This window comes from Lutra lutra, chromosome 11, assembly GCF_902655055.1.
Source record: "Lutra lutra chromosome 11, mLutLut1.2, whole genome shotgun sequence".
NCBI lineage: Eukaryota > Metazoa > Chordata > Mammalia > Carnivora > Mustelidae > Lutra > Lutra lutra.
In genome coordinates this window covers 66,805,785-66,832,810 of record NC_062288.1, presented here as the reverse complement: position 1 = coordinate 66,832,810, position 27,026 = coordinate 66,805,785, and the positions used below count along the sequence as shown (strand labels likewise).

The 27,026-nt window shown below is 44.7% G+C and overlaps 1 protein-coding gene across 3 annotated transcripts in view; it reads right to left on the bottom strand.

The window, feature by feature from the left end:
- EEPD1 (endonuclease/exonuclease/phosphatase family domain containing 1) overlaps positions 1–27,026 on the bottom strand; it is a 110,774-nt gene that overhangs the window by 24,047 nt on the left and 59,701 nt on the right. For all 3 annotated transcript variants that reach the window (XM_047694900.1, XM_047694902.1, XM_047694901.1), the window contains exon 3: positions 15,240–15,291. In XM_047694900.1, coding sequence (XP_047550856.1) covers positions 15,240–15,291 — 52 coding nt within the window. The remainder of the gene's footprint in view (positions 1–15,239; positions 15,292–27,026) is intronic.

Below are 27,026 nucleotides of genomic sequence, written 5' to 3'. Positions count from 1 at the left end.
CTGGGTTTCTTTTTTGATGATCAAAATGTCTTGGAACAAGACAGAGTTGATGGCTGCCCGACACTGTGGACATGCTAAATGCCACCAGATGACATGCTTCCTAGTGAGCTCTGCACTAGTTAATTTTATGGGATGTGAATTTTACATAGATAATAATGACAGTGCCTTGGACAGTGGATTGGGTGTTGGAGGTAAAGCAGAGGAACCACTCTGTTCAACCACAAAGACCAGACGCGAACCAGGGCGAGGGCTGTCCCAGAGCCCTTTGCCCGGAAGGGAACAGGGCTCAGTGCCAGCCCCAGGGAGGCCACCTTGCAATGGGGATGACTCCAGGGTTCTCGGCACATTACAGAGCACCTAGAAGAGGATCATAGCACCCAGTAATTCATGGAATAGAGGCTCTCCAAAGCTCAAAAAAGACACTTTTAGGGCAAATAAAATAAATACTTTGTCCCAAATTAGGCATTAAACATGTGAGTAATGATTGAAGCTAATTATTCCAAGTGGAAGCAGGTCTGAAAATAGCAATGAGTTTTGGAGGATTTTGTGGCTATTTTAGGAGAGTGTAGGAAAGCTTATGGGCAGAGTGAAGCACCCCACGTTGGAGCAGAGACACTGGGATGGTCACACCATGGTTTGCTCTGAGGATGCCATTTTACAGATCCTAATATTTTCACATCACCTGAGAAACATGCCAGTGACAAGGCTGACAGCACAGAGTTTCATTCGGCCCTTCCTCATGAAATGCTGAACCAAAATTTCGATAGCAAATGTGATCCATTCATGTTACAACATTTTACTTATAAGCAAAAGGCATCTGCCCCAAGCTTGTAAGGTAACAATCACATTTCCTAAGACAAGCCATGCTGGTGTAGCCAATGATGGCTCTTCCTTTCTAGAATCTCCTTCCCTTTCTGATATTTTCAGGGGAACAGGTTCAAAGATTAGGTAAGATGGGTATAGATCAGGAAAAGAGTGTCTCTAGACCCCCCAAAACCATCCTACAGTACAATTTATTAATAAGAGTATTTTTACTTCTGAGGTTTCAGATATGGCAACAGAAAGGGTAAGGACAAGGAAAGGGAAGATGGGAGGAGAGAAAAAGCCAAGACAAGAGAGTAGGAGACCATTATTTAGGTATTTAAATCCAAAGAAAATAATCCAAAAAGCAGCAGAACAAAGCCACGGTTTACATTAGTTCCTCATCCCTGTCCTCCTACGAGAACACCTACATCCTTTTAGCCCCAGAGATAGATTTTTCTCAGTCCCTAAAGACTGACAACTCGTTCACTCCTAGACTCAGTCTCGGCTGCAAAGCTCCCAGACCTTCCCCATGTGTTCCTGTGAAGAAGCCAGAGTTATTTAGGAACCGTCACATTAAACAAAATTAGTTCTTATGGACCCTCAGGGAAATTGCTCAGGTAGCCATTTTTCTTATAAAATGCCAGCCTTCAGCTATTCTAAACAGCGTTTATGCAGGCTGCCGTCCTCAGCAGCGATAATCATAAAAATAAAGACTTCGAAGCTGTGGGTGAAAGTATTACTGATTCATGACTTACTTTATTTTGATTTGCATTATGCCAAATCCTACACTTTCAAGCCTTCATATTTCCTAAATTATTTCAGGGCAAACCCCATATATTTGATTGTTCTTTTCTGCGTGGGCAGCAAGGGATGGAAAGACGGGCGATTTGTCACACCCCAGGCCATTTCTGGCAGCAAGAACTCTAGGCTGCGGTTCGTGAAATAGCATCCTCATTTTGGAGAATGTCCTGAGGCTCATCACTTCTCAGTTTTCTGTGCTAATGGGAGAAATGGAAAGCCAAGTCGCGGAACTATCTTTTAGTCAACCTCCCCTCCGGTTACACTTTTGGCCAGAGGCACTTAGAAGAGCCTAGCTGCCTGAGGTTAGCTTGATAGGCTCTACAGCTCTTTTCAAACTCCTGGGAGTGGGTGGAGTAAAAGCAAACAGGGCGGAGAGAAGTGGTACACAAATCCAGTGGCCTACCAGGCAAGGGCCAAGCCCGGGATGCTAGAACAGTGTCCTGCAGGGCACCAAAAGACGTCCACATTAATGAGCTGTAACCAAAGCAACTCACTGCAAGCCAAACATGATGGCTGGCTCCTTGCACACGTGGCTTGATGAGACTCACACCGTGGCTGGAACAATGAAGAGTGTGGCCTGGAGGGGATAAGATAGCCCAGAGGGCAAGGGGCTAAGCCAGGACCCAAATCCCCGTCTATGTGACCCCACTATGCCCTTCAGCTTCCTGCTGATGCATGAATGAAGAGAGGTGTTGCATGATCCCTCCTGCATCTTAGAAGGGTTATCTGGTAACACTATAAATGAAGGACGGAAACAAAATTCAACTACGGAGACCAAATAATCCTTGTCTATGCTTTAATTTTTCTCTCTGCTTTCAAGTTTTCTAGAAATCTCACTTTTCTAGCCATTGCATAAATACTGATCAAATGGCTTGAACTTTGTGCAGGAAGAAGACGTGCCAGTCTGTGTACACACACATGTTGTATTTTCTTCGTAAATAAAAGCAAATTAATTGCTGTTGCTAAATAAACACCAAAAACATTAAAAAAGTCCCTGCCACATCTTGAAATGAAGCCTAAAAATACTTGTACTTCTTCCCCTTTTATTCACAAATAAAGCCCCACTGATGAAGCACATATACAGGGATGTCTGGGTAATTTAGAAATAAAATGAACAACTGATATGTAGCAACTTCTTCTTCAACTAGAAGTTTCAGCCAGGTGGAGAGACGACGGGAAGACAAGTCTTGCCGGACAGCAAAGATTCACAGTAATACAAAACGACAGTCTCATAATTTTGTAATCAAGGCCGAAAAGGCTTTAATCCATATCCACTGCTCCTACCCCCATCTCTGGAGCTGGGGTAAATGCAAATTCAGGCCAAAAACCATAGCTTGTCACTTTCCCTTCCAAGTTCAGCTCTTTGGCTTATAGATGTTGGGGATCCTGCTTTAGCCCTGGGCACTTCTGATTCCTGTGGCTACCGAGGGCTGGACACATCAGGAAGGTGATCTTTGTCTCAGTAATGAGTCTACAGAGCCACTTAAATAAATCTCTGGACTGGCTACTGGTATAGGAAGTCACTGACAGATAACTAGGAGGGCAGGTAATTTTAGAATAATTCATATATGGGGAGCTGCTTTGTTTTCTCTGGCTGTCTTCTTCCAACCTAATTAATTCTGCCTGTGAAAATGGGACCACATCTCATGGATGAGAGTTAGGTGGGAATTCTGGAGGTGAGGCAAGGAGTGCCGGGCAGCACAGTCAGAATGTGGAAGAGAAACCAAGTCTAGGATCTAGAAAGGAGTCTTGGACTGTGTTCATAAGGGATGTCAGTACACTTTTCTGAAATTCTACCAAGATAGATCAAAATCTCTGAAAGCAGGTTGAATGCTTTCCCAGAAGTGTGGAATCTTGTTAAGGCCCAAGCTCACCTTTTCAATGCCTCCTGAAGGTTAATAAAAAATATTTTATCAGCTGTAGGAATTGCTCATTCTAAATGGGTAGTTAATAATTTGATAGATTTCTCCGCTGAATTAATTCTGACAAAGCAAGCCCTAGTGACCAGCTCAATCAGGATAATTTTACCCACTGAGAACACCCAGCATAAATGTTTTTAGCAACTAAGCAAAACAGTTTTACCTACCTGCCCTTCTGTTTTATTTAAAATGACAAAGAAACCCACACTTGCTAAGTACAAAGTCATGCTCTCAAGAAATGAATGAATGAATCATTCGTGAAAAGTCTCAGAATTCTCTAAAAAAGTGAATTGAAAGTTCTCTCAGCACTAACTCATTGTTAGCATTTCCTGATAACAGAGGCATTTGAGGGTGGACCAAATAGGACAGGAAGTTGCGTGTAACTCCAGTCACCATGGTGATGTGAGTGTTTGTACAAGGCGGTGGCTACATTACAGTTTTGAAGGGAATGTGGTGAGTTGAGCACCTTTTCTCTCAGTCAAGAAGCAACATAGAGTCAAGAGACAAGCAAGGTCAGAGGAGAAAGTGCTCAGGATATACCCAAGGTCAAGCCTTTTGAGTACTGAAAAAAAAAAAAAAATGCCAGAGCAAGCCTCTTCCTCTCCCCCAAGCCAACCAATAGTGCAGGACAGCAGTTTTCAAACATTTGTGACCATGACTCATAGCGGTAAATATATTTTTATATGGCAATCTAGTATATTCTATTTGTCTGCCTGCCAGCTGTGTATGTATGTATGTAGTATGTATGTTTCCATGTATCCATCCATCTATCCATTCATCCAACCACCTACCCACTCATCCGTCCATCCATTTGTACATACATATAAGATAACGGATGCCAATAAGAAAATGATGCCAAATGGTAATGTGAATCCACAGGAACAAATGAAGTGAAATGGAAATGGTAAATAAGAAGGTTAATGTAGCTAATGGTATAAATAGCTACTTGTTCTCCTTTCTTCTCTCCTCATCTTCTGCAAAAGACATACAAGTATATAAAGTAATGAGTATAATAATATATAGCTGGGTCTGCAGCATAGTAGTTAGGTGTAACATGTGTAACAACACCTCAAAAAGGGGAAAAGGAAATACAGCTATACAGGAGCAATGTGTTTATCTCTCATTGGAATTAAGTTAGTACAGATCTGAAAGAAGTTAGTATAAATCTGATACATTAAGATTTATATGGTAAACTCAACAGCAACTATGAAGACAATAACTCAAAAAGCAGAGTGAAAGAAAATCATTATGGAAATTAAAATGCTATCTTGGAAAATACTCAACGCAAAAGAAAGCAGTGAAAGAGGAAAAAATGAACAAAAGAAGATGTAAGATACAGAAAGCAAAAAGTAAAATGGGAGCTGTAAACTCAACCATATCAATAATATCATTAAACATGAATGGATTAAATAACCCCATCAAAAGGCAGAGACTGTCAAATTAGATAAAAAACAATATCCAACTATATGCTGGGTACAGGAGATAGCACTTAAGATTAAATGATACAAGTAGGTTGAAAGTAAAAAGATAAAAAGGACACATCATGCAAACAGTAACCATAAGGAAGCTGGAATGGCTAAACTAATATTAGAAAAGTAGACTTTAAAATTAAAGCTGTTACTAGAGATAAAGAAGGGCATTTTATAATAATAAAAGGGTTCTATCAGAAAGACATAACTATTATAAATTTATATGCACCAAATAACAAGAGTCCCAAAATACATGAGAAAAAAATTGGACAGAGGGGCACCTGTGTGGCTCAGTGGGTTAAGCCTCTGCCTTCGGCTCAGGTCATGATCTCAGGGTCCTGGGATCGAGCCCTGCATCGGGCTCTCTGCTCAGCGGGGAGCCTGCTTCCTCCTCTCTCTCTGCCTGCCTCTCTGCCTACTTGTGATCTCTGTCTGTCAAATGAATAAATAAAATCTTTAAAAAAAAATCGGACAGAACTGAAGGAAGGAACAATAGTTAGGGACTTCAATACCCCACTCTCAATAATGGTTAAGCAATTAGATGAATAATTAACAGAAAATAAAAGACTTAAGCAACAATATGAACCAAACAGACCTATAAACATTAATAGAACACTCAGCCAAACGACAGAAGAATACACTTTCTTCTCAAGTGTACATGGAATATTCCCCAGAATCGATCATATTCCAGGTCATAAAACAAGCTATGATACATTTAAAAGGACTGAAGTTAAGTAAAGCATGTTCTCTGATTACTGTGGAATGGAAAAAAATTAGAAGTCCATAACAGAAAGGATTTTGGGAAATCCAGAATTAAGTGGAAATTAAACGACACATTTGTGAATTCCCAATGGGAAGAAAGAAGAAGAAATCTCAAGAGAAACTAAAAACGTTTTGAGATAAATAAAAATGAAGATACAACATGCCAAAACTTATGGGGGTCATCTAAGCAGTGCTTAGAAGAAAACGTAAAGCTGTAGATGCTTATCTTAGTAAAGAAGAAAGATCTCAAATCAATAGCCCAAACTTCCACTTGAAGACACCGGTGGGGAAAAAAGAGTAAACTAAACCCAAAGCAAAGAGAATGAAAGATACACAGATCAGAGCAGAAGTGAGTGGAATCGAAGATTAAAAATAACAGAGAAAAATCAATAAACTCAAAAGGTCTTTGAAAAATCCAACAAAAAAAGAGAAACCTTTAGCTAGACTGACCAAGAAAAAAGAAAAAGAAGACTCATGATATCCCCCCCAAAGATCTCCTGCCTGAACTCTAGCTGAGCACACAGGCCAGGCAAGGTGATCGGGGGAAAGCCAAACAGATGTGGATCTCACTCAGGGCTGGTTCCTTCTTTCCAGGGTTGATGGCTCTCCCCTGTCTGCCTGCTTTGGGTAGCTCTTGGTGCTTTCAAATTTTTGAAATTTTATTGAAATTTTTTTGAAATTTAAATATTTTTATTTTTTTGAAAAAATTTTTACTGAAATTTTTGAAATTTGAAGTTTTAAAATGCTTTTTTCATTTTACGCAGAGTTGATCATTGTTGTTTGAGGGAAGGCTATACTGATACAAGCTACATTGCCATTTCTAGAACTGGGGCCCCCAGATGCCCTCTTGAAGAGGAAAGAAGGCATCTCAAGCCAAGACTCAGCACAGGAAAAATATTAACATGGACACAGTATGTTTAAATCATGGACTAGACAAGTGCACAAGACCGGACCATCATTTATAAGCCACTAGGAGAAGCCAGTCACTCTCTCTCTAGTTGATAATAATACAATTCTTAGCAAAACAGAGAGCAGTGATTTTTCAAGGACTCCTCCACTTTGAAGTCCTGAATCAAATTATCTTTCTGCTCTTGGAATAGGCCTTGGGTGGGCCTCTGCCTGAACCTGCAATTCACGTGGATATGAGATTTCTCCTTTTTTCCTCTATACATACAGAATCAATTAGGAGATGAAGAAATAATGAATTTAGGGAATGAAGGCAAAGTAAGGGAACCATCACCAAGAACATCCCCAGAGACAACCCATCACAGGTACAATGCGGCAGGGGGTTCAGACTCACCTAGACAAGACAAGCCTCAGATATGATTTCTTTTCCCACTCCCAGATTCCTAGCATTGTATCTAAATGGCTTCAAACTGTTACAAAATATTTGTTGACATAAAATCATTATGTATCCATTACAAAAACAAAGTTACACAGAAATTATAAAAAATGTATAACTGCTTATAAAATTTTAAAGTTCTATTTAAAATCAGTTCACAGTTTTTTAATTAAAAAAAAAAAAGCCTAAATAAAAATGTTCTGGGTTGGAAGCTGGCTAGGGTAATCCATGATGTAGTAGATGAACTGGCAGGGGTCAGGCTCCAAAGGGTTCAGGATCGCTGAGGAGGGATGAAGGCTGACCGTGTAGGGTACAGAAAACTCCAAGTGCAAGAAAGAAGAGAAATAGGACAGGACCAAAGAGGAAAGTAGGACAAGTAGCCACACATTTCAGGTTTGGGGACTGCTACCACAGACCGTTTAACCCCTCCCTTCCCACAGAGCACTGAACTGCCATTCATTATTATAATTATAAAGCATGACATGACAGGCTTATTATTTTCTGCTTTTATGGATCATTTCCTTAAGATGTGCGTCCAGGAATGGGATCGCTGGCCAAAGCATAGGGGCATCTTGAAGGCTGATAAAACATGTTGCCCAGGAGCTTATGGGAAGACAGCACCTCATCACCAGCCCCACCCAGCAATGAATGGGGATCCCCACATGAACATTCTATAACGTTCCTTAGAAAATTTTGCTAATGTAATAAATTTAAAAGTGTTTTTTGCTTAATTTATGTCTCTTTGATAGCTAAGGACGCTAAAGGGGATTTAAGAGGCCTTTTGGAATTCTACTTTTTGCTCACTTCAAATAAAAGCTTTTCATAAAGAAAGAAAGGTGGTGGGAGACCCTAAAATTACCTGGTCTCTTGGTGATTCTTAAAGAATAAAGAGAAAATACATTTTTTTTTTTAAATGAACTGTGAGGCCTGGCCCATAATTCACCAAGGTGTTCCATTTTCTGGCAGCTGAGGGGCTGGGGCGGAGGTTTGGGGGGGACCCCAGCCAAGAGCCCTTTCCAGAACGGGGGTGGGGTCGAAGTGCGTAGTTTGTAAAGCAGAACTGGTGAGGGGGTGGTTGTGGCCGCCCAGTGGTGGGCCTGAGCCAGACTCCACAGAGCCAACAGGGGGAGTCTGACAATAGGGGTCTCCATTTCTGCTTCCTGGACCCTTCTGGAAGGTAACAAGCTGCCTGCTGGAAGGGATTTGGCCAGAAACATGGTTACAATGAGTTTAATCATGCTTAGACACTGATCTGGCTCAACCCACTTAAAAAAAGAAAAAAAGTAACAGGCACATGACTACTGACCATTCAAGATGGCATTTGAATTAGGCTCGGAGTACACGAAGGACCGGGGCACGGGAGAAAAAAATAAACCAAGGGAGCTGAAGAATCTCATTCTGATATTTTTAAATGAAGACAGAGTGCTATTTTTTGAAGGTATTTTTAAGTAGACTTCATGTTGAGGTTTTTGAAGCTATTCATGTTGACGCTGAGCCTACGTGGAGGGCGTGTCTGCTGCACGTTCTGTGTTGCCCCTTTGCAGGCCCCCAGACCCCCGCAGCCCTCACACCACTCTCAGATGCTCCCCTGGGCCTGTCCATATCTGGAGCCCTCCAACCCCCAGCCCATATTCTCTATTTCCCCTCCTGGACCCAAGGCGGGTCAGGGAGACCAACACTATATGCCTGTGTCTGTTTCACTACAAGTCATTCTGTTAAAAGCCCTGAGTCTCACCTCTTCATCACCTGGCCTAGGACTAACCCTCTGGGTCACTCTTGGAAGATGCAGAGATAGAAGCTTCCACAAAGCCTGCGGGAAAGCTCGTGTCCAGATTAAATGAGATCATGGGAGTCAGGCAGTCGCTCTCTTGAAGGGAGTTCTGGACTGAAGCGCCTTCCACTGGAGCACTCCTGGTTCCAAAACAACTGGCCCTGGGTCAAGGGGACACTTCAGCTCCTTTGACCTCTGTGTCTTGTCTATAAGATGACAGGGTGAGAACCCAGGGTTTGAACAGTTTCCCTCAGCTCTGGCATTCTGAGTTTCTACACACGCCATTCAAATGTATTTACATAACTTAATCTCCCTTGGTATATAGTACAACTTAGGCACAATGTTAAGTACCTGATTGCTGCACAAACTAAATTAACTGGAAGTCCAAATCAGAGCGAAAAACACTCCAGCAGGTAATGTCAGAGCTAAAGCTTATGTGCACCTGCGCATATGTTCAGGAAAGCTGGTCACCAGTTAGAGACACAAGCACTTAGCATCCATAGCTCAGTCATACCCATCGATGTGACTCTTATATACCCCCTATTTCCTTCTGAAAGTTCCCAGGAAGCTACTAACTTTGAATTCCAGCGTTGCCCACCACCGGGGTCCAGCTGCAAAAGTTCCTGACCAGCACCACATACAAGCACCAAGTTCAATTTTTCTTTTCTTTTTTTAAAAGATTTTATTTATTTATTTGAGACAGCGGTAGTGAGAGAGAGCGTGAGCGAGGAGAAGGTCAGACAGAGAACCAGACTCCCCGTGGAGCTGGGAGCCCTATGCGGGACTCGATCCTGGTACTCTGGGATCATGACCTGAGCCGAAGGCAGTCGTCCAACCAACTGAGCCACCCAGGCGTCCCCAAGTTCATTTTTTCTAGTGTCAGGCTCGTGGGTGAAACATATTCACTTCATCTCCCACATGAAGTGCTAGAAGAGGTCTGAGGGATCATCTGCTCCCCTTGTAGGAAAACTAGACTCAGAGTCTGGGTTCAGTGCTGAAATTCTAGGGAAAATGTCCAAGAGCACACACGAAGACTGGCAGGCCTTCTGTCCTGGACAACTTCCCAAATAAGGGGAGGGCAGGGTGGTAACTCCTTTTTCAACGTCCTCTAAGGCATCAGCTCAATCTCAAGTTGGGCTTCTCAAGAAAGGAGAAAAAAGAGATACCAATGATGATGATGATGGTGATGGTGACAACACGGATAATCTCAGTAAGCAGGGACAGCACCAGCCACCATCACTCTGGTGCTCACTCTAGACATAATTTCTTTTATCTCACATGTTATTGTCTTTAATTCTCGTAAAACATCCAAGGAGGTAGGTATTAGTCCCTTCATGTTAAAAAGAAACAAAGTCTGATCAATAACTTGCCCACGAGAACCCCCAGCTGGTAAATATCAGAGCTGGATTCAACCCCAGTCTGTTCACCCTCGGAGCTAGAGTCCCGGGGACAGAGCGTGGGCTCAGACAGCTTGTGATTAACGGTTGAGTCATGGCCTGTGGAGGCCAGGGTGGGGGTAGCACGAGATGGCCAATGGCTGTGTGCTGGGTGGCCTGAACCTCACACAGGCAGCTTTTCAGGCCGCCTTGGATCTGGAGTTGGGTCAGCCGGTGCTCTGCCCTCTGGCTCATCCAGCAACAGGGTGACCTTCAGCTGGAGTGAACGGCCAAACTATTGTTTGCAGCTTTGCAGGAAGCTGTTTGAAAGGGTCATTGAAAAATGATCTTACTAAATCAAGCTGTACTAATATTTTTATTTCCTTTCATGCAATGCCACGTTTAAAGGCATTGGATGGGCCTGTTTATAAGGCCTGGGAAACTAGTCTGTGTGCCTTAAGTTCAGAAAAACAAAAGCGTCCCACTCTTAAACCAGAGAGAACGGAGAGAACAGGATGGCATATACCCTTCTCGAAGCCGGTCCTCACTCTCCGCTCCTGATAGATGCTTGACGATAAAGCCCAGCAAAATCCAAAACTTCTTGTCAGGGGTATGTCACATGTCCTGACATGTATGCATATTAAGTAATCTTCTTGTGGTTCCAACAGTTTTTTAAGACAAGAAATTGGTAGAGAAACTTAGTTCATTAATTGTATGGTTTATAGCTTATTTTTTTTTAAATAAAAGACAAATAATTGACACTCATCTAGGAAATGACTTTTTGCAGCATTTGTAGAGAAGAGAAATTCAGAAACCTAATCCCCCCAGGGGTCCCTAAGCTCCAACCCAATCTACTGCACCTGATTTAAGATGAGCAGTGTTAGGAGAGGCGAAAACTGGAACCCTACTGAGTGTGTGAGTGTGCTCACTGTTCACATCTCCTCAGGAAGGGTGTTCTAATGGTGAGTAGGGCAGATGTTAGCCATAGAGGCCCTGAAGCCCAGTAAGGACCACTGGGGCAGGGAAGCAGAGAAAATACAAGAAAACAGAGTATGAAAAAAACAATTTCCTCCTCTTCATGATGTGATCAGAGATGTACTAAGAAAGTAAAACCCAAGCATTTTAGGGTGGGTGGGCACCAGAGAGATCAGTTTTATGCATGAAGAAAGGGGCTGGGGCCTCCAAGGAAGGTCCCTTGCTAGGTCCAGTAGCCAAATAGGGGTGAGACTGGGAGGGGACCTTGGCTCTACAACAACAGAGCCTCCCCAGAGCTGACCCCAAGGCCCTGCGGAAGCCAGGAAAACCTCGCCACTATTACAGCAGAGAGGCTCTCCTAAAACCTGGGACAGGAGGAGTCAGGCACGTGGCTGGTAGTTTGAAGCTGAAATACTAAGACCATAATAATGCCTAATATGAGGGAGAAAAAGCAATAGAAATCGTAGTATCTAGATGATTCCAAAACACTGCTTCTCTTCAGCCTTTTCCAGTATGTTTTACATAGTCTGACTGTTTACTGGTAGGATTCAACCTGCAAGTACCTGGGAGGGAGATAATGCCCAAATAGCTTCCACAGTATAAGAGAAAGGCACGTGGGCAACAGGTCGCCACTCTTGGGCCTGAGTCTGGAGGGGGACCAGTTCCACTGTGGCAGGGTCTCAGGAGTTCAGTCTTGCAAACCGCAAAAGCAGACTGCTGTTGGAAGCCCAGCTCCAAAGGCAGTCAAAGAGGTTTGAGGTTTGCAGGATGTGTGTCTAGCTGACGCCTTTCTGGCTCTAACTATTAAATTAAGATTATTTTCTAAAAGAAAAGAAGGGATGTCTGGGTGGCTCAGTCATTAAGCATCTGTCTTCAGCTCAGGTCATGATCCCAGGGGTCCTGGGATCGAGTCTCACATTGGGCTCCCTGCTCAGCGGTAAGCATGCTTCTCCCTCTCCCACTGCTCCTCCCCCTGCTTGTGTTCCCCTCTCGCTGTCTCTCTCTCTCAAATAAATAAAATCTAAAAAAAAAAAAAGAAAAATCTGAACTATCATCCTTGTGTTAAAAAATATATAAAATAAATGAAAGGAAAAAACAGGAAAACTAAAGATAAAAACTGGGTTCTGACAAATAGAATGATGATGTTTGCTGCTTTTCTGGTGCAAAAAAAAAAAAAAAAAAAAAAAAGAAAGAAAGAAAGGAAGAAAAAGAGCTTAACTGGCCCCCAAACCAAATGCCTGACACCTCAGAGGTTCTCTACTGAGATGGGTGCATCAACAGCAGGGACGGTGATCAGAATTGATATCCTCAGGACAGCTTCCTGGACCTTAGCACACACAACTCAACGGGTCTTCTTAGGAGGAAGATTGATTCTAGGGGTCTGGATGGAGCCTGAGAATCTGCCTTTCTAACCAGCTTACGATGCTGCTGGCCCAAAGACCACACTCTGAACAGCAAACTCTGAAGTTTACTAAGCACCTTCCTAGGTAGGTCTTGAACTTGTCCAGGTGAATGAGAATCCACACGTCATGAAGCATCTTGGGAGCCTATCTCATTCCAGCAAAGGAACCAGGTCAGTCTTGCTGCAAAGAAAGTAATACGATGCCAGGTAACAGACCATGTGTCCCTCAAAATGCCACTGACGACCCAGCTTGCATCAGCTGGTTGCTTCTGGACTTTCCGAAGAATGTTTGCTATTTCCCTGGCACATAGAAAGCTCAACAGAGGCCTTGAGAGGAAAGAAAGAATGAATGAATGGATGGATGGATGAATGAATGAATGAACAGAAGGCGGCAGGAAGAAGGACACTAAGTGAACTTGGCCCCCAGCTAGCCTCTGTGCATATTTAGACTATCTCATAAATCTTTCTACTTACCACGTGCGGAGATCGGGGAATAATATAAAATCACCGTCAGACTTGGGGAGAAAAAGGAAGGAGGGAGGGGAGAGGAGGGGGGAGGTGCAGCCACTAACTTCTGGGGATCACTGAGCATCAGACAGAGTCAAGTCCTTTACATTGACTGTCTACTCCATCTTCTCAAGCCCTCTGTGAATTGGGGATGATAAAGATTTGCACTTTACAGACTGGGGAACTGAAGCACAGAGAGGGTCAGTGACCTGGGATGCCCCAGTTACGAAGGAGGAAGCAGGTTCCGGCCCAGGCTGCCTGAGCCCCACACTCCCCACCCCACTCCGTGGCAGGCTCACCACTTCCACCTCAGGGCAGCACAGCGGCTCACCTGCCACCCACAGTGAGCCCTGACCCCCCCCCCCCCCCAGTCAGTACCACCAAACTGGCTTGCCTGGGGCAGCTTCTCCAAATCGAGTATTAACACAGCTGCAAGACCTAATCGATGGTCTCGGTGCCTAAGTTCTTATTATACAGATACGCCACGGGTTTATGAGTTTATCTGAAGGGCTCTGGGTTTCTTTGAAATTAAGTAGTAAAACAAAAGAACCATAGAGAATATTGAGGAGAACACTGTTTGTGGAGAGGTAACTTTTTAAAGGTTTCTGGAACAAAGAATCTTCATACACTCCTCTACCCAGTCCTACTCAGCCCCATTTGCTTTATCATCTATGCAACCTCTTCCCCCGCAACACGTGTGTGTGTGTGTGTGTGTGTGTGTGTGTGTACACACAGTTTTCTCTGAATCATTTGAGAAGAGGGCACAAACAGCATGCCCCTTTATTCCTAAACACATCAGTGCATAATTCCTAGGAACAAGTCCATTCTCTGACATGTGCCAGTTATCGACTTCAGGGAAAGTTCACATTGATATAATACTTTCTAATCTAATCCACGATCCACATCCAACATTGTCATTTGGCCCAAGGATATCTTTGTGAGCCAGACCTCCTGCATTTTAACGGCTGGATGTGTATTAAGAATTGATACACATCATTAAGAATTAACAAGTGTCGAGTGCTTTGGCATTTTAGAGAGCCCTTCCGCTGCACTCGCTCATTTGGTTCTCATGTTGCCTCTCTGAGGTCAGGCAAGCAGCATCATCTCTGTTTTACCCGGGGCCAAAATGAGCCTGAAGTAATGTTAAATTCAGAGCCAGCGTTCAGCAGCCCCCTCTCCACACATGACCACTTGGTGCTTCAAGACTGCATCAGGGGCAACCAGCAGACTGACCACTAATCCAAACATGTAAAATTCTATTAATAAAATAATACTGCTTGAGTATTTTTTATTTATGTTTATATCTCTAACCATTTCCTTTTACACTAACGTTATAGATTCTAATTAGTACCCATAGCTACATACTCAGGAAGAGACAAAGTCACTCCCAGGAGAGCAGCTTGGTATGAGTTGAGAGGCCCAAGAGGTGGGTCTTGGTCTTGCCCGATCTGTTTTCCAGAGCCTAGCCAACCTTGCACACAGAACTTGAACTCATGACCTGGAAAGGATCCTCAGCTGCCTGCTTGACTTGATCATGGAGAGCTGAAACACTGGGTATCTCTTCCAGGGCATAGTGAAACATTAGTTTGAGTTGGGGAGGGAGTTTCCTAATCCTCACAGAGAGCCTAAAAGGGGGATCAAACTCATGAACTCGCCCATTAAACAGAAAAAGCACTGGTTTGGGAAATGGAACCTTGGGGTTCAAATCTTTACTCTGCCGCTTAATTTTCCTTGGGCATGTGACTTAAGTTTACTGGGCCTCTGTTTTATCATTGACAAGCCTAGACAGGAACTAACCCACACGCAGAAGGGGAGTGAAGGGGCCAGCATGGAGTCTGGTCCAGTGCCTGCTGTTAAAAGGAAAAGAAAGGTTGCCTCTGCGTTCAACAGGACCCTGAAGCGGCCGAACAGTGCTGGGTTTGTAACAGGATGTGAGCAATGTGGGAAACGTGGTTGAAAATGCTGCACGCTTCACTGACTGCTAAAAACACAAAGTAACAGACGCACTTTGCAGTAAGTGCTATCTCTGGCCACAGGGAGTTGAGTTTTTCCCGTGTGTGGCCCTCTGCTCTACGTTTGTGACAGTGGTGGGGTAAGAACAAAAGATTTACCTTTTCCAGAGCCTCTCTGTCAAGTAGTTCCTGCACAGCTAGAAGCTTGATGCTGTAAGAAAAAAAAAAAAAAAATGAAACTGGGCTTGAAAACAAATCATTTCACATCACCAAGCATCAGCCACGTCATGAGAACAAATTTTGACCTGTCAGCCTGCATTTCTGCTGAGTCCCATCTAAAGGAACTTTGCTTTGAATTGAAATGACCGCTTCAGAATGATCAAAAATGTTTCTAAATTGTACAATTGATGGCATCATAGGATCCAGAAATTTTATGTCTGGGCCTACACCCAGAGGGGTTGAAGGTAGGACCTGCAGCAGACATTTGCACATCCATGCTCACAGCAGCCAAAAGGGGGACACAACTAAAATGCCCATTAATGGACAATGCTGGGGATAAAAAAGATATGGCGGAGACCTATGACGGAATTGTATTCAGCCTGAAAAAGAAGGAAATTCTAGCCCGTGCTACAACATAGAGGAAGCACGAAGACATGATGCTAAGTAAAACAAGCCAGACACAAAAGGACAAATGCTGTCTCATTCCACTTTTATCAGATAGCTAGCACGGTCACATCCAAAGAGACAGGAAGCAGAAGGGCGGTTGCCTGGGGCGGGGGGAGGGAAGATGGGGGACCTGTTGTTTAGTGGGTACAGGGCTTCAGTTTGGGATGACCAAAAAGTTCTGAAGATGGATGGTGCTGTGAATGTACTCGCATATTCTCATGCTCATAAATGGTTAAAATAGCAGATATTATGTTATGTACATTTCACCTAAAAAAATTCCAAAAATAGGGCACCTGGGTGGCTCAGTTGGTTAAGCGTCTGCCTTTGGTTTAGATCATGATCCCAGGGTCCTGGGATCAAGTCCCACATCAGGGTCCCTGCTGAGCAGGGAGCCTGCTTCTCCCTCTGCCTGCTACTCCCCCTGCTTGTGCTCTCTCTGTCTCAAACAAATAAATAAAATCTTAAAAAAAAAAAATTCTAAATATAATGACAGCTGCTTCGTGCAATGGATCTGAACACATTCAGAGGAATATAAAGAAGTAAACAGTTGCCCAAGTTCAGTATTAATCTTTCCTTCATGTCCTTTTGATGCCAACAAGCCAACAGCTAAAATCTCTGCTTACGAAGACGGCCTGCTCAGCTGCTGACCGCACAGTAACCAAGCCCTACTGTGTGCAGGTGGGCAAGGGTGCTCAATGACCAGGACACGCTCCCTGTTCAGGAGCTCACAGCCTCTCGGAGGCCACAGTCAGAGCACAGTCAGAACACGAGGCAGGGTGCCACGTCGACGGGCCAAGATGCAAAGAGAAGCCCGGTCCTGGCAGAGGACAAGGAAGGCTTCCTGGGGGAGGGTCTGGGCTAGCCTTGACTGGGGAGAAAGGTGACCCACAGAGGGGCAGCAGAGGCAAAGGCACTGAGGGAGTGGAGAGGTGTGGAGCGTATGAACCCACCAGTTTCAGGTTTAGGGACCCGAGCCCAGACCGTAGCCAGCAACTGAGACGAGAATTCGTTAGTGGATGCAGGCTTTACAAGGAGGCATCCTCCCCATCATGACACGCTGACCTTGATGTGTTTGTGGCCAGAAGGCCAGACTCAGCGCACATGGGAGGAAGCACGAGCGCTCGCTGAGATTGTTTAGGGAGCAGGTCAACTGTGGGTGGCGCATGACACTCCCTCTCCGCGGAGCCAATCTATTTGTGGTCATTGGCCACTGCGTTCTCTACCTCCGACCAACCTGCCTGGATTCTCTGGAGCAGAAATGTCCCCACTCCCCACCTGACGAGCCTCCCTCCAAAGGGGTTATTGCTCACGATAAGTTTCACCTTAATTTACAGAATTCTTCATACTCTCTCCATGCAACTAGGCAAACCCATCCAGCCAAATGCAATGGCTTACACAAGAGCAACTCAGGGAAGTACTATAATGGTTTTAAAGTTTACAAGACACTACCAGCATGACTAACAGTTCGGCAACTCTCAGAGCGAAAAGACAGGACTCGGGGCATTCCCTCTTCTCCAGCCACGCTGACTCTCCATCTCTCGGACACTGGTTTTGTTGTTCATCCGGCTTGGGTCCTGCCCAACATCTTTACAACCCTGACTCTGACACTGTGTCATTCCAGGCCAAATGTGAACTCCATGTCCTCCAAGCAGCCTTCTCTGGACACTGAGGTCAAGCAGCGTCTCTGATCGTCACATTTCATTTTCTCTGGCCCACTTCCTAGTCCATTAAAGCATTGATTTCTTGGGGTGCTGTGGTCTGTCCCTTCCCAAACAGTAAGGAAGCTCCTTACAGCTGGGAGCTCAAGGGTCTTCTCGACATTCTGTTTGCAGGCTCTGTAACTGGGGCATGGAAAGGATTCAAGGAACACTTACTAACCGACTAGCAGGGCCCAGTCAATATTATAGCTGATGCAGCCCAGCTTGGCTCACTGGCCGGGCCTCAGTTTCTCTCTCTGTGAAAAAATGCCTCCAACGAGATGACTGTGTGTTTTCCCTCGGTGACACGCACTGCGGGCATGTATACGCACGCCCGCTATGAATGGGGCGTATCCAGTGGCTGGTCAGCGCTCCTGGCTACTCCTCGGCACATTCTGATTCCCCACGAATCTAAATTCCAGGCCATCGATTTGGATGGCAACTTACATGCTCAGTGAGGGGTTTCCAGCTGGAGCTCAAGTTTCAGAAGCTTAAATTGCTTCTGAAATAACCACTGGAAAATAATTCTACCAGGGGAAATTTTTCAGCAGTCTCTCATTTCTGCCCTAGTCCATGGTCTTGAAGTCCGATTCAGGATCGGATATCAGACATCCACCGATGAGAGGAAAGGTTTAAACACTGTTGAGATAGTCAACTCTCCTTCTCTCCCTGCTTGCAAAGATATTACACACAAGCCATTGTAGAACGTGAGCTGAAAACCAACAGTTTCAGGCTCTAAGGGAAAATGACATAAAGACAACATCAGTTGACTCTCATTTAAGTCAGCGCCTGAAGGATGCTGCTTCCTGCTCTGACTTTCCTCTTGAATGGGCATGTGGCAAATACGTGGGATGCCTAGGGCCACTCTCCAACCCTCTCCACCTCTTCCCATGAACTTTGCTCCCGTGTACTTTAGACGCAGCTTCAGAATCCTCACACTCCAGTGAGACCCAACCAACCTACTCGAGTGGGCACGTCAGATTAAACTGATTTAACACCTGCTCTACAACCAAAGCCAAAGAGTATTACCCCATGGAGGGGGTCAGAGAAAAAGAGAGGCATTCCCACACTACTCAAAAGCATCAGTGTGAGATGAGATTGCTTTAGGGGCAGGGGGAGAAAAGACGGGAAGAGGAAAAGACACTTGAATCTTTCAAAAATGGAAACAACACATGGTAATAAGAAATTACTGCCCCAGCTGCTTATAACGTTGGATTTCTTCAGGGAGCTGTGGGTTTTTTCCCTCCTCAGAGCTGTAGTCTTTAAGAGTATATGAGATGTTTCCTGTTACATAACTACCCTAATGTTAGTTCTCCCTTATTGGAAACGCTCCAAGTTTGGAGTATTTCTTTCAGTATGTGTGGTATCAGATTCCTCTAATCTGATACTGAGAGTCCCTGGGACAAAATGTCACTCCTATGAAGCCCTTTTCCGAATCCTCCAGTTAACACCTCTCATTTCTCCCCTCATCTCTGTGTCAGCTTTGCTCGTCTTTCCCTCACTCCCTCCCTCGTCCTCTCCCTCCTTCTCGTCCTCCTTCTGTACTTTTGCTAAGTCCATGAATGTGTATTGAATACCTCCTACATTTCAGAAACTGCCAGGCATCAGGGTGACCGAGATGAACCCACACTATCCCTGCCCTCCCAGAGGCTAGGATCCTGTTTGGGCACGTGCCCGAGGAAGTGTGTCCCCCTTTCCTGGGTTCTATAGGCTGGTGGCTGGACTAAAGAGGGCATATCTTTATGGTGGCCTGGGGCTTGGTCACCATCCTCTGAAAACAGCAGCGCTCCCATCAGAAGTCTCAGTGACAAGCAATTTCTTTTTCAGCACCCAGCTGAGAACGGAGGCAAATGGTTACACAAAAGCAGCCAAGAGCAGTGCTTTACTTAGAAAAATGACTTTAAGGACAAGTTCTGAAGTCAAAGTGGACAACACTTGGGTAGACCAGGAATGCATGCTATTAACCTTTGCTTAACTAAGCCACAAGGAGATGAGCTAGTTGAGGGCCGAGGCCTTATTCCGCGGCACAGAGCCTGGTCCAGCGAGGTCTATCGAGGAAGTAGAGGTAGCGATGGGGAAAGGACCAGAGAACGGACCAGACACTGAAAGCAGGGAAGCAAAGCAACAACGTTGAAGAGACAGAAGCTGGAGGGCTCCCCCTGCCCCACTGCAGTCTGGGGTGGCTTGGAGCTGCAGACTGAACCTTAATGGCCCCTGAAAAGGCAGCAAAGAGCCAGATAAGATAAGAGGCAGATGGCTCTATGGGTGCCACAAAATCACTTAAAGGCCAAACTTGCGACTATGCAGAAACTTTGGGCGGCACCAGAGTCAAGGATTCCCTCCAGCTCCCTCTCTTGGAGGACTCTGGCACCGAGCTTCCCCTGCATTTATGAGGGACACAGTATAGTGCGTGAGACATAGCAGCATTTGGTAATGCGTTACGGATGTTCATATAACATGGATAAAATATTTAAGGTTATACATTATGCGCTAGGCACTGTGGGGCACCGGGGATGCAGTGATGGGCAAACACAGCCTCTGCCTTCAAACTTCTCAGTCTGATGGAGGAACTAGGTACCTACATCAGCCAGAGATGCACCCTCAAGGGGCAAACACGGGGTGCCAATGGGCTCTTTGGAAGGGCAGTGCAAAGCTGGCAGGCTCCCTGGGAGGTGACTGTTCTAGGCTGATGCCCATGGGCTTGCAAGGCAGAGAGATCGAGTGGGAGGAAAAGCATGAGCAAAGGAACCAGGAGGTAGAGTGAACATATCCCCCCACCCCACCTAGAGACTGAATGCCCACCAGGGACCACAGGGATGTCTGGAGGGTGGGATAGGTGCCGAAGAATTATTCTGCAGAAACAACTGGGGCCAGGCCTGCTTAGAGGGTTGGTTAAGCCATATTAAGGAGTTTGAACTTGAGGCAAGGAGTAGCTAATGATGAGTTAGGGCAGTGGTGCCATCGAGACCCCAAGGGGCAGAAGATGCCCGATAAAGGTATAAAGTGGCTCTGGTGTGAAGGGCTTGGGGCAGAGTGGGAGTGGGGGACAAGAATGGAGTAAGTGAGATCCGAGCTCTGCACCCAGCATGCCAGCCCAAACTGTCTCCCGGACTGGAAACCAGGCAAGTGCGGGGCCGTGGTTACCACCTGTATCCTCAGCAGAACAGATGTGAATCTCTAGAGAGGGGACACTCCGGACAGACTCCCAGGAAGGGACAGGGGGCCCAAGAGCAGAATTTGGAGAGAAGATGGAATCACAGCCAGCAGCCACAGGCAATGATGATTCTCTATCCATATATCCACATGCAGGACATGGGGGCCACTTAAGACTTCACGAAAGTCAAATTCAGAAACTAGGTCAACCCAGTCGTTGGACTGCTTCTCCTTTCTCTCTGAAGGAAGGCTCCCCATTAACTTCTCCTGAACAAAGGAAGGAAGAGTTCTCTTTTGATCATCAAATTTTAGACGATGCCACGGATGTTAAATGCAGACTTGTTTTCCCTAAGGCTAGATTTTCTTCCACCATTGACTCAGGGCTGGGAGAACACAGCGGATATTAGCCTCCGGATATTAGTGAGCGTGCACACCTCAGAGAGAAGGCAGGCCCCCAGGGAAGACGCCCTCTTCAGCATCTCATCCATTGCTGCCAAACACACACTCACCATCTCATCCTTCCTTCCCAAAGCCAAGGGCTGAACCACAACAACACCATCAGAACAATCAGCATGGAATTTAGCTTGGGTGGCTGTTCTCGGCAGGTTAGAGAAAACTAGCTGCGAAACAGTGGGCAGGAAACTTCTCTGATGACAATCTCATAGTTTTTGTTTTATTCAGGTTTTCGACTGCTTGAATCAATTACAGTAATTTCCATTTCTTAGAAATTTCTTAGAAAATTGCCCAATCCATTCAGATTTTCAAAGTTTGAGCACAGAATGGTACCAGTGGTCACTTTAACTTAAAAAACCTCTGCTTCTGTGATGATGTCCCCTTCCTCGTTCTTTAACGTGTATAGATACTTTTTCTCATCTAAAAAAGTAGATCTATAAGAGATCAGTCTATTTTGTTGGTCCTCTGAAAAAAATAGGTCCTGAACTTATCAAGTCTACCATTTTTTTTCCTAATTAAGCAGGTCAACATTTACCTTCACTAATTCCTTTCACCAAGTTTCCATTGTTTTCTTCAGTTTCTCTATTTACCTTCTTCAGTCAGGTATTCATGATTCAGATCTCTTTATTATATATAAGGCCATGAATAAAAATTCATTCTCTATGTAAATATTCATCCTTGTTTCCAATTTCATTATGTAGCCGTCTACCACCAAGTCTGAAGCTGCTATTTTGGTCTCTTATTGGAGTCGATAGTTCTTTGGATTGTATTTCTTTTTTGGTCTATTTTATGATGCTTTTCTCTATTTCCCAGGGTTTGAGTAGTTCTAGAACTTTTTTTTCAATCTCCCAGTGTGTACCTTTAAGCTTTCATATTACTTTAGGGGGATTAGGGAAGGGCTCTGCAGTCAGTCTGCCTGGGTTCAAGCTGTATCACCTACTCATTGCAGGATCTTAAGAACTTTAAGAATAGCAGGTAGGAGGCAGGGAAGGGATCTGGCATTCACCCCTATGACCTTGAACATAGATGACACAGGGGAAGTACTTATCACATTGCTTAGCTCAGGGTAAACCACTGTCAATGGTGGATACTGGTATGAATATTATTGAGGGCTTTTTTTTTTTTTAAGATTTTATTTATTTATCTGACAGAGAGAAATCACAAGTAGGCAGAGAAGCAGGCAGAGAGAGAGGAGGAAGCAGGCTCCCTGCTGAGCAGAAAGCCCGATGTGGGGCTCGAACCCAGGACCTGGGATCATGACCTGAGCCGAAGGCAGCGGCTTAACCCACTGAGCCACCCAGGCGCCCCGGCTTTTATTTTTTATTTATTTATTTTTTAAGCTATTAACACTTCTCTAAAAATCAGAATAAAGAAAGCAACAACTTTTTGTGCTACCAACCTATTTCCAGACAAGCAGCACAACAAACCTCTCTATCTCCCATTTGCTTTTTGGTTTCCATTAACACCCATTAACAGATCCAGAGTATAGTCCCACTGCTACTGCTGCATCCTGTGGCTGCTCTTAAGAACAATTTCTTTTCTTTTTTTTTTTTTAAAGATTTTATTTATTTATCTGACAGACAGAGGTCACAAGTAGGCAGAGAGGCAGGCAGAGAGAGAGAGGAGGAAGCAGGCTCCCCGCGGAGCGGAGAACCTGATGCGGGACTCGATCCCAGGACCCTGGGATCATGACCTGAGCTGAAGGCAGAGGCTTAACCCACTGAGCCACCCAGGCGCCCCTTAAGAACAATATCTGACACTCTTATTTGCTTCTTTACCAAACTTAAAATAAAAAATTGCTAGTTCTACTGATTCCAGGGCTTGTGCTACCTCTTCTTCTTCTTCTTTTTTTTTTTTTTAATAGAGTGAAAGGAGGGAGGGAGAGAATCTCCAGCAGACTCCCCAGTGAGCACTGAGCCCAACATGGGGATCGATCTCATGACCCCAACTGAAACCAAGAGTCAGACACTTAACCGACTGAGCCACCCAGGCGCCCCTGTGTTACTTCATCTTGAGCAATATTTTGTCTTATCTCTTAAACTTCTACAACGTATCTTTAAAGTAAGCTTTAGAGAGTTTATTTATTTATTTGACAGACAGAAATCACAAGTAGGCAGAGAGGCAGGCAGAGAGAGAGAGAGAGGGGAGGAAGCAGGCTCCCTGACTAGCAGAGAGCCTGATGTGCGGGGATCAATTCCAGGACCCTGCGATCATGACCTGAGCTGAAGGCAGAGGCTTTAACCCACTGAGCCATCCATGCGCCCCAAAGTAAGCTTTAAATTAAGGAGTATGTTCCTATGTTTTCCCAAGCCCTTGCATGCCCAAGAATGTCTTTCTGATTGGCTTCGTAAATGAAAGACAACTCAGCTGAGTGTGATGTGAAGTTGCTGGGTTACAACATAACCCCCAAAACTTCAGAGTTGGTTTGCCAACTTACTTGACAATCAGAAGAACTTTTAATGTGTCAGATTTCCAGACCCCACCTAGGGAGGAGTGATACAGGGCCTGGGAACATATCTGAATTAAAGACAAGACAACACAACACTCCCAGGTGTTCTAGTCTTCCAACATCTTCCATAGATATAGACTCTCTGTGGCAGAGAATAAGCCTAAAGCCAACCTGATTTTTGTTATTCTTTTCTCTGCTTGGATTCCCATGAATTTCTCTCCCTTTTGTCCTTGTTATTCTCTCTGTTTCCCAGGCTATACCCAGATCTGGGCCTCTTTTCTCCAACAGCTGTTCAGAACGTGGTGAGCAAGTACCTTATACCCAGACCCAATCTCTCTGCCACTCAGGGAGGTAGCTAAGTCCGGGTCACTGGTCCCAGTAATCACCAACACCAATCTGAATAGGGGCTGTCAGTTCTGTCTTCCACATTGATAACCTTGTCTCTTATTTTTCTCTTTCTTTCTTGTATTTTCCAGAACCATTTCTCAAGGTTGGTTTTTTTTCTTCCCTCCATTCACATCACTGATTTCCCATAGCATTTGTGTTAGTTTTCTGGGGCTGCTCTTACAAATTATCAAAAAGTTGGTGACTTAGCCCAACACATATATATTCTCTCACTGTTCTGGAGACCAGAAATCTCCAATCAGTATTACTGAGCAGAAATCAGGGTATCGGGTCTACCACACTCCCTCTGGAGGCTTTAGGGCAGAATGAGTTCTTTGTCTCTTCTAGCTACCAGTGGCTGCCAGTATCCGGCGATGGGTCTCTGTCTCTTGGATCATAGCGCCTTCTCTTCCGGCAAAGCTTCCCCTTCTTGTCTCATAAGGACACCGGGGATTGCACTTAGGACAATTCAGGATAGTCTCCCCATCTTTCCAGATCCTTAGCTTAATCATATCTGTGACATCTTTTTTGCTCTATAAGGTCATAATATTTACAAGTTCTAGGGATTAGGCTATGGATATCTTTTCAGGGCCATTTTTCAGCCTACCACACATTAATACTCTTTATACTCCTTCTAATTTGGGTTTTAGTTCTGTTGTGGAATTTTGTTTCCTCAAAACCTTCCCTAATTCACTGCATCTCTTTTTAAAATTTTATTTCTGTTGCCTTTTCCTACTAGCCCATTCTTTCCTTATGTTTTTCTGTCCCTGTTCCAGAGTGGCCATGTCTTGCCGTAGTATGTGGAGGATGCCACACATTTCCCCCAGATTCTCTTTTGTAACCTGCTATAGATGACTTTCTGGGTCTCCAGAAGCTTCTGCCTTTACTTTGTTCTGCAGGAATTTTCCATAAAGTCTTTTTTTGTCTTATTCATCCTTAAGTAAAGAAAGGTTTGTCCTGATCAATGGTTGATTTTCAACAGACATTATGAGCAGACTGATGATGGCTGTTTTCTGCTCACCTGCATAAAGGATGGATCTCCTTTCCAGAACTGCTATGGGAGGGGACTGGCTGAGGGCACAGCTCCTGGCCAACTCGGTTCGCCTCCTCCTTGGAGACTCTCAGTCAGTTCAAGATAGAAAGCATCATGTCTCCCAACACGTGCATCTGCCAGGACACCCCACTTGTAGCACTTTGCTTTTGGGGAGTAGATTTACTAGAGTGCACTGAAATCATGCCAGTTTCCCCCTATCTCCCATCTGGTTATAGTCTGATGTTTCTTTTTTCTCTACTTGGCAATGGAGAAAAATCCCAAAGAGATGGCACTGTGAGGAAGGGCCCACATCTGAGGCTAGTAGCGGAGGATAGAAAGGAAAGACTAACCAGCTGGAATTTGCTTTAAGTGTGTGAGTCAGGAACAAATGAAGAAAAACGTGTAAATTACTTTCTCACTGTTTTTCAGGCAAAGGCTGAAGGGGGTGGTGGTGAGGTGGGATCTTCTCCTGGTGGCCCTTTGTGTCACGAGCAATACCCTGGGTAGGCTCCCCCAGCCTGGTGCTGTCTGTCTCATCACTGTCACCAGCTGACACCTCCACGTTTCCGCCATTTGTCATTCCTCTCAGTTCTTGCTGGCCTGTGAGGTTTTGTTATTTTTCTGTGTCATCATGGGTATCTGAGCCAAACCTTCCAGAGATAGGGTCTCTGAAGGGCAGGATAATGTCCGGTCTCTTGTTTTTAGCAATTGGCCTGCTCAGTAAATGGAAAGACTGGCTCCCTCAAACTTCAGGGCTTTTCGTCCTCCATGTGGGGAAAAGTATCCAAAAGAGAAACCGTTTCCCCGCATTCGATCTGGCCCTTCAGAGCTCCCAGGGCTTCAGGTCTCAAGGCTGTTGAACACCTAGTAGGGTGTCCACAGGGTAGAATCAGGATGGGACCTTCTGGAAATCTCTTCAAGCACAAACCAGGGGCATGGCCTGCAGTGAGGAAGCCTGACTTTAACTGAAAACAGCAGAAGATGATCAGATCCAAGACTGGACAAGCTAACAGTGAAAGTGAGGTTGGCTCGCAAATGGAGACCAGGAATCACTTTTCCACACCTGCACCACCTTTTTTCCTCAGCAGCAAACTGCCTACTTCATGCCACTTTCCTAAAAGGTGGAAACATTTAACCTAATCTAAGGTCTGGGGCCCCAATGGAAAGCCCATTAGAAAGTTAACAGCCTGCTTTAACTGCAGGAGATAAAGCTCTAGTCAACTGGGCAATTTTATTCATAGGGAGTTTGGAAGAAAAGACACAGGAACAGACGGAAATGTAGACAGAATCAATGAAGAGGAGAAAGAGGATCCTATTAACAGAGAGACTTCCAGATGTCAGGTACTGCATTAAGCCTTTATGACATTATTTTACTTACACCTCGAGGTTTCTCCTCGTGGACATAGTTCTAACAAACCACAGATTCCAAAGCGAAAGAGCATTTGGGGACTGAATGGATTATTTGCATGCCACAATATCATTTTTTCTTCCTCCTGGCTGTGGGATAGCTTACTCTCTGCTGAAGAGGCAAGGATTTCAACTCCTACTTTTTAGCTTCAGAGAAATCAAGTGTCTTGTGAAAAATCCACACAAGGGCAGGGAATGGCACCCAGGTCTGGATGATTGAAAGCCCTTGACACTTTTTACTCAAGCAACAAATGTTCCCTGAGCACCCACTGTGTGGTAGGCATATGGCACTAGAGATAGAGCAATGGACAAAACAAAATCTTGACTCTCGTGAAGCTTTTATTCTGCCGAGGGGTGGGGAGTAGTGGTCTGCTGGCTTCTGTTTAACCATCGGCCTTAGGGAAGCAGGGACGGGAGAGCTGCAGCATTTGCTGATTTCCCTGGTGGAAATACTCCTATGATGGCCCATTTCAAGCCACCAGCTTGACGTGACTAAACACAGAGATGGGAAGAGACACGCCACTTCCCACCAGCTCCAGCATACCACCATGAGCAGGGATCTGTGACAAACCAATTTTCTATTAATTACAAATTGAATATATAATAAATTATACAACTAGGTAATGTGCCCAGTGGTGATGAATTTGTAGAAACTAAGCAGGGTAAAGGAGTAGTAAGGGTGCTATGAGGAAGTCAGGAACACT